General features: G+C 37.7%; 1 protein-coding gene across 1 annotated transcript; it reads left to right on the top strand.

Moving 5' to 3' along the window:
- Positions 1 to 1,018: 1,018 nt before the first annotated feature.
- On the top strand, positions 1,019 to 3,444 carry LOC107765872 (uncharacterized). The gene is given in 2 exon segments (XM_016584571.2): positions 1,019 to 1,932; positions 1,934 to 3,444. Coding segments are annotated over 2 exon segments (1,923 nt in total). The 5' UTR covers positions 1,019 to 1,251; the 3' UTR covers positions 3,176 to 3,444.
- Positions 3,445 to 8,443: the final 4,999 nt, after the last annotated feature.

The raw sequence follows: 8,443 nt of genomic DNA, 5'->3' as shown, positions 1-8,443 counted from the left end.
GATGACGATAATGTCTGACTTTAAGACTTTTTTCTTCTGTCCAAAAGTGAAAAAGGGAAAAAAAGAAAAAAGAGGAGGCTTTTGTACAAGCATCAATTGCAAGTCATAAGTACAGCACCGGCACGCATGACTCGAGAAAATTAGAGCCCAATATTGTTGAATTACTTAATAAGATAGAATTGCTCCTCACCTCAATCCTCATGTCGTTCAGTCAGTTTAACGAAGCTCCTTTTGTCAGCAATAAACGCCTTTTGGGCCAGCCCTGCATTCATGTTGCCACCCTATAGTGGAGCCTCTTCCCTTCTACCTTTTCTCTTTTTTCCTTTATCAATTCCTTTGCTCACTTGCCCACTATTGCTTTGCTTCTTTTTTTTTCTTTCTAATTAGTCTCCATTATTTTATTGGAGACTTCCTACCTTTTACACGCACATGTATTAAATAATTTTGCCTATCAAAACTTGACAAATAAAAATAGATCATGACTTGACATTTTTTTGTTTTTGCTGGTAACTTTGCTTTCTTATAACAGCTCATCATTTCTTTCGTCGAAAAATTACCCTAAACAAAAATGATAAAACCAAAACTTTCGTTGTGTATGTAAGTTGTTGAATTCTGTTGACATAGGTTCATATATTGGATGTGACATCTTTTATATATTTTTTCACTTTCTTACTCAAAATTCTAGCTCAAAAAGAAGGAAAGAAATGGTAATTAGTTAGAGCCCCAAAAAGAGTGGTAATATTGTACGAAAGAGGCAGGAGTAAAATATTGACGGATACATTGGCAGTAAAAGGTATGGACTGATTAACTTTTTTTTTTATAATTTTATATAATGGACTGATTAACTTAATACTAATATTCTGTTGTATTAGTAAAAATAAGATATTGAGTGAGATAATATTTCTCTGTTTTTTAATTTGATAAAGCTGAGTCAACTTTAGCAGACATTGCAAGCGAAGACGAGAATGAGTGGGAAAAGGGCAAAAAGGAAGAACTTTTCTTTATTGAATAATGAATATGGAGAAAAGGTCAAATACAGTAGCTCGAAGAAATCTATAGTAATGATCTCAGGTCCCAGTGGTAGCAACCTGGCCAAAATGCGCTCAAGGACAATCATTATAGGTCATTTTCTTAACAAGTAAGCATCACTATTTAAAACATGAAAGCTGACTTGATAGAAAGTAACAACCAAGCAAGAGTTGAATGGAGATAATTCATCAAACTGTTTAGAAAAAATCCAGAAGCTAAAGTATGTCATCCTCTTACATGAAAGAGGCTGAGAAAATATCAGGCCAACAGGGTTGTTGCCCTAATCCTCTCCATATACTGCTTGAATCCCAGAACCAGCAGCCTCTTCCCAAGATCAAAAGCACTACTGCAGCTTGCCGCCATAGCTTTGCCGCCACAACAACTTCCTCTTTCTTTCCAAATACCCACTTCACTAACCATGAATCCCTCCCTTCATATCAAGAATCATTTGCCCAGTTCATCAAAACCTACCCCAAATACTCAGAAACTCGCCAAGTCGACAAAATTCGAAGTCAAGAATACTATCATCTGTCAATCTCCAATCATGTGTGCCTGGATTACATTGGCATTGGTCTCTTCTCTTACTCACAGGTTCAATCACAGCTCTCTGCACTTGTCCCTGTGACATCCTCTTCTTCTCCATCATCATCTAATGAATGTTGTGATTATCCTTTCTTTGACATATCTTGTAAGTCTGTGAATCTCAAATCTGAACTACTACATGGTGGTCATGGATCAGAATTGGAATCTAGTATCAAGAAAAAAATCATGAATTTTCTTAACATGTCTCAAAATGAATACTCAATGGTTTTTACTGCTAATAGATCATCAGCTTTCAAGCTTATAGCAGAATCTTACCCTTTCCAAACTAGTCGAAAGCTTCTTACAGTTTATGACCATGAAGAGTGAAGCATTGGAGACCATGGTCAATACATCAGAAAAAAGAGGGGCTAGCATATTGTCAGCAGAATTCAAGTGGCCACGGCTAAGAATTCACTCGGAAAAACTTAGGAAACTAATTATAAGGAAGAAGAAGAAAAAGAAATCAAAGGGATTGTTTGTGTTCCCACTACAGTCAAGAGTGACTGGAGCCAGTTACTCTTATCAGTGGATGAGTTTGGCACAGGAAAATGGTTGGCATGTCTTGCTTGATGCCTGTGCATTGGGACCAAAAGACATGGATAGCTTTGGACTTTCACTCTTCCATCCTGACTTCCTTATTTGCTCTTTCTACAAGATTTTTGGTGAAAATCCTACAGGGTTTGGATGCCTCCTTGTCAAGAAATCAGTCGTATCAATGTTGGAAGCTTCTGTTAGCGCAGGCATTGTAAGTCTTGTTCCACCAACACAGCTCTTAAATTCTCTAGATTCATCAGGCAGTGGCACAGAGCTTGAACAAAAATCCAACTTTTATACAAAGCTGGATGAACTACATATATCTGGCTCGCATTCAGCTCATGTTTCTGAAAACAGTGAGACCTCGAGGAAAGAAGAAAGAGAAGTTGCTCAAAAGGAAAAGAGCAAAGAGGAACCAGATCAATCCATTATTTCACTAGGAAACAATACTAAGCTGGACGAAAAGGAAATCTTGGAGATTCAATGCAGATGCTTGGATCATGTTGATTCGCTGGGATTGATGCAGATCGGTAACAGAAGAAGGTATCTAGTTAATTGGCTCATTAGTGCACTACTGAAACTTCAGCATCCAAATAGGTTGGACCATTTTCCTCTGGTCAGAATCTATGGACCAAAGATAAAATTTGACAGGGGGACAGCTCTGGCGTTTAATCTGTTCGACTGGAAAGGAGAAAGGGTGGAACCAATTCTCATACAGAAGCTTGCTGATCGGAACAATATTTCTCTCAGCCATGGGTTTCTTTCGCACTTGTGGTTTCTAGACAAGTATGAGGAGGAAAAGCAGAGGACTATAGAAAGAAAGAAGGGTGAAGAAAAAGATGCAGAGAGCAAAAAATCTAAAAGAACTGACTTTGGCATATCAGTAGTTACAATTGCCCTTAGCTTTCTGGCCAACTTTGAAGATGTTTACCGGCTTTGGGCATTCATAGCCCAGTTTCTTGATGCAGACTTTGTGGAGAAAGAACGGTGGAGATACAGCTCCCTGTATCAGAAAACCATCGAAGTTTAAAGCAGCAATTTTTGCCGGCAATTTTTTTTACTGTAGAAGATTTGAAGTGTGATACTTGTATTAGTCAATGTGAAATGGAAACAAATGCAGGATCTTTGTCCAGAAAATGTATGAGTCCAAACATTTGGAGAAAAAGGCACATAAGGGTCAGGACTTGGATTCACATTTTTATCATTTTTTTTTACCTTGCTTCGATTGCTAGAGCCTGTGTATTGTGAATATTTATGGATGACTAGAGAGAGCTATAATTAGTTGATAAGAACGTTGCAGGATCTAGTTGCATTTGAGAAATTTATTCTGCACAAAAATGCCTTCTCTATAAATAACTTGGATAGCAGGCCATAAATTTGCAGGAAGAGAAGTTGGTGCTATACTTTCAACAAATGAGCGCAAACATAATAACATGTAGCATATTGGCCAAATACATAGGCAGCCCTCTGAACTTGTCGCCATTTTCCATTTAAACACCTCAACTAAGGGGATAACCTATTGAACACCTAATCTTTTTAGAACTGTATCTATTAAACACATTATGCTGATATGGCATGAAGTGTGATTCTTACTCCTTTCTAAGCGCGTGAATGAAGTTGACATTGTGAGTAAAAACTGCTCATTTTGACCACAGATCTGCAAACAAAAATTTCCAGCAAAGAGTCGCCATTAAAAATGGCGTCTCCGGTCAAACAGGGCAACTTCTGAACAGACAAAAACCTCTACTTAGGTCACCTCCTCCACCCCAAAGGTCTCATCGAAATACTACCTGCCAAATAGCTCGAATCACAAAAAAGCCACAATTGCTATAGTGACAGCTACTGTTCAATTTCATTTGAAATTGCAGCAACATATTAAGCAACATATGAATTTACCAAAAAGGATGATGCTATTGCCTTTTTCTTATAACGGGGTTTGTTCTTATAGTAACGGGCAATATTAGTGTACTTTCCCATTCCACCACCCCAATTCACCACCGCCCCCAAGTTCCCTTTTCCCTTTAATTATAATGGTGTCAAATGACCAACAATATGGCTTACGAATTTAGTGCAAAGGGTATGAAGTTCAATTTTAGCACCATGGCCATCATTGTTGAATTATTGTCAAATTCCTTGGTATGCCTACTATAGTATTACTTATAGTTTTCTGTATGTGGCTCCTACCCATTTCTATGGCACATTGGACAGAGTTCCCTACGATAAAATCCGTCGGAGCTTCCTACAAAGGTAGAGAAAAGGGGAAGAAGCACTTCTTTTCGTGGTGTCTTTGTTTTCCGACATAGGGTCTCCACTCCTTAGTTGATTTTCATTTTTTAGACATAGGGTCTTCACTCCTTAGTCTCCTTACCAGTATCAGGGTACACTATTCCCTATCACATTTCCCCAACATAAGGTACACCAATCCTTAGTTGAGGCACCATTTAGACAATCAGGGCACACTCAGGACAACCACATGTAGGTGGAGGAGTGAGTGTTTCATACTCATCCCAGAGTTCCCTCAGTCGAGAGAAGTACACAGACAGAGGATACTCCTTGAGTTAAGGTAGCAATTTCCTTACGTAGGTAAGTTGCTCTAGATGCATTTACTTTGTCAAATCGTTCCCGTAGGTCTTCCCAAACAGTATAAGCATCAGAGGCATAGATGATAGTGCTAATCAAGTTTGGTGCCACTGTATTCATAATCCATGCTAACACTATTGCATTGCACCTATCTCATAGTTCATGAAGACTAACATCATATGTTAGTCTTTCTGCAGGTGCCTCAGATAAAACCTAATTTGTTTTTACCATGCAACACGATTTTCAACGATCTACTCCAAATAGAGTAATTTTCAGAACCTTGTAGCTGAATAGAGATGAGAACTGAACCTTGTGTATCGGATGGGTGAATGTACAGAGGATGATGATGGTCGACTTGATCAACTGATTGTGTGAAGGTCTGAGTGGTGAACTGATTATCAACAACTTCTTCATTAACCGACATTGTTGCAGAAATTGAAGGAGAAACTCTGAGATTTCTGAAATTGAGAAAAAATGCAGCTATTGACAGTCAATCGAGGCTCAATCGAACAAATCTCCAAACCCTAGCTTGTAAGGAGTGAGATTCAAATTGAGAATTGGCTCAATTGATCAATTTGATTTAGGAAATACAGATGAGGCTTAAGAAATCCGTCACAGCTGAGCTCTAACACTCGTTTAACCGAGCTCTGATACCATGTCACGAAGCTTTAGCTATGGCGGTGAGAAGAAGGAAATGCGAGAAAGAAGAAGGAAGCAGTTACTTCATAGTGATGCACAAAACAGAATTCATCACTGTTGTATTGATCTGAGTATCTGAGCTACTATTTATACATGTGTCTGTTATAACTAACTCAACAACTAACTATAGTATAGTGTAATACTAACTACTCTACTAACTATAGTCTAGTTAAATAGGTGGGGCCTATAGCTCTCGACATTTTTTGATTGGTCAATGATGACACATCAGCAGCGTGTGATGTACACGCACTTATTTTGTTCGTTGATTGTGTATATTGTGCTCAATAGGCACATTTATTTGTAGTTCAAGTGTCTAATAGGTCATATCCTTAGTTAAAATGTTCAAATGAAAAATTGTTATAAGTTTAAGGGTCTGTCTATGTATTTGGCCTAGCATATTCTGACATATGTAGCACAGTCATCGCACTCTTCGGTAAGATTATAAGAATGAAGCGCACCAAAAGGAACACTAAATGCTGATATAAGATGATGCTGCCTCCACGTACATACTAAAGAGTCCATCGCTGAAATACAATTAAACATCACCCTCAGAATACCATTTAATAGGATGCACAAAGAGATTACATTTAATGCAATAGAACGGGCCGTGGTACACATAAAGATGAGCTATTGTTTGAGGGGTAGGGTATCATAGGGGACAATATAATATTCATATCAAGCACCATTTCATGCAGAAAACCAAATAAGGATATACATCTACCTCTTAATTCTCGCATCTCAAATAGGTCCACTTGGGGTGGAGAGGATGGCCACCATTTGCTAGGTTCGGCTATTATCTGACTTTTAAAAGCAGAATGGTGAAGTTATTCTTATAGTAGTATGCACATGGAGAACAAAGATCGCACATTTACTCAGTTAAGTGGGATTACATTTCATCCACAAAAAAGTGCTTTAAATAGATTAAAATTTTGAATGGTGTTAATATGTTTTCAATTCAGAAATTACCATAATCACCATCCTATGTTTCCTGATTTCTCCACATAGTGATGGATAGAACAAAGTAAAAATTACCGACAAAAAACAAGCAAAAAGGATGGCAAAACTATCAAATACGAAGGAAAGATGGATATTTCAGCTTGACGCTATCCCTAATAAAAGGACCTTTAGTTTCATCCTTGAGTGCTAACGTCATGGAAAATGCAGTGAGATAAACCTAGCATCAGAAAGGTACAATTAATAACAAATTCACAAGCCACACCATCAGAATACTTTTGTGTTGATGAGGGAAAAGATAGTGGTACTACCCCAAGATTTTGTACGTTACCGAACATGGAAAATCTAGAGGATAATAAACTTTACATTAGCGGAAAATTTCTCTGCTGACTGAGAAAGATGATGCAGCTAGCATAACCAGACCATGAAACCTCAAAGGACTGACAAAGAAGATCATAAGTAGTATCCATGTTTTATCACTTGACAAAGAAACATCTTTCCTAGCATCAATTTCGCTTTCCATCCATCTTTAAGCCAAAGAAATCTAGTTTTACTCTTGAACAACTAATTTAAGCCTTCTGTGCAAGATATAAAATAGATAAAACTACCCTTTTACTTTAAGTCTCAGCTTATGCCTACAACATTCGTATATACACTTATGTAGCTCTTGGATTTGGTTTTCCTTTAATATTTGAAAACTGGCTTTTCCAAAACAATTTCAAAGTTCCCACACGTTCATTATTTGACGCAGAACTGATGTGAACTAAGTGGATGGGGGAGGATTCTACTAGTTGATCTACCTAATCATTCATCATCCTTTGAATTTTGTGATAATTGTGGTGTCCGGGTCAGCTTGCCTGCATCTCGACTAAATACACGGGATACTTGCTACCTCCCACCAGCACAGGTACCGGATAACTTTGTCCATCAAGGCTTAGACAAATAGTAAGAAATCACGTAGTGTTTTTGACTCTGCTGGGATTTGAACCTGACCCACTTCATTGACCGCTTACGAATGAATCAGACATGCCACTGGAGAGGCTTGATTCTAACTTGACTTTCAGAAAGAAATACTTTTTTAGAATAAAAGAAATACTTTTAACTACCACAGCTATTCATCAAATTACACTATCCAACTTTCTAGTATTCTACTATTGTGTGTTTGAATTGAGGTTTTCATAGAACATCGTGATTTGAATTTCAGAGATCAAAATTTACTTCCAATCCGAAGGCACTTTTTATGAGAAACGTTTCAAACAGCCCTTGCAACCAAATAAAACCGTCTTTTCTCAAAGGAAGTGTGCCGTCAATGGTAAAACCAAAAAGCACAGAGAGGATAAGTAATAGACAAAAACTTCAAGATCGACGTTGGAATCCAAACACTCTGGAAATAGCTCAACTAAATGCTTTTTTTTTCCTTTAACAAAACAGTGGAAGATTGAGTAGAAGTTTTAAGATTTTAGACTCAATTCATTACAATCCTGCTATATTCGCCTAAACGGATTTGGCGTACCTGAGAAGCAGCTCCAAGCTCCAACATAAACCTCAAATGCTTTTGACGACATTCTTCCCTAATCAGGATTCAGGAGCCCCAGAGCTTGATTCCAAGTTAGCATACGCAGACGGGTCGCCACCGAGCCCATTTCATAATATGGCTACGCTAAAAAGCTGGCCACCTTGTAAATAAATTTATATTGAAGGTCATTCAATTTTTATTTTATTTGAAGCTATTAATCTTTTTTGTAGTAAAAGATTACTCAATTTATATAATTAAAGTATTATAGCAAGTCATCAAGCTTTTTTTTAATTACTAAAGCATTAGAGGCGGTGTCACGCCCCGAACATGGGCCTCGACGTGACACAACACCCGGTGCCTGACTAATGTGATCGAGCGAACCAAATGATGGCTAAATCAACATGTGAGATCATAACATACTGAATGCGGAAGATAAACTTACACATGTTGATATACTGAAAGTCTAAATAATATAATCAAAGTGTCGAAATACTAATACAATTTCGAAACATATTTGTAGCCAACATAGCTTAACATGGAAAGCATGTG

The sequence above is a fragment of the Nicotiana tabacum genome, chromosome 4, assembly GCF_000715075.1.
Source record: "Nicotiana tabacum cultivar K326 chromosome 4, ASM71507v2, whole genome shotgun sequence".
Taxonomy (NCBI): domain Eukaryota; kingdom Viridiplantae; phylum Streptophyta; class Magnoliopsida; order Solanales; family Solanaceae; genus Nicotiana; species Nicotiana tabacum.
This window is presented reverse-complemented; position numbering and strand designations above follow the sequence as displayed.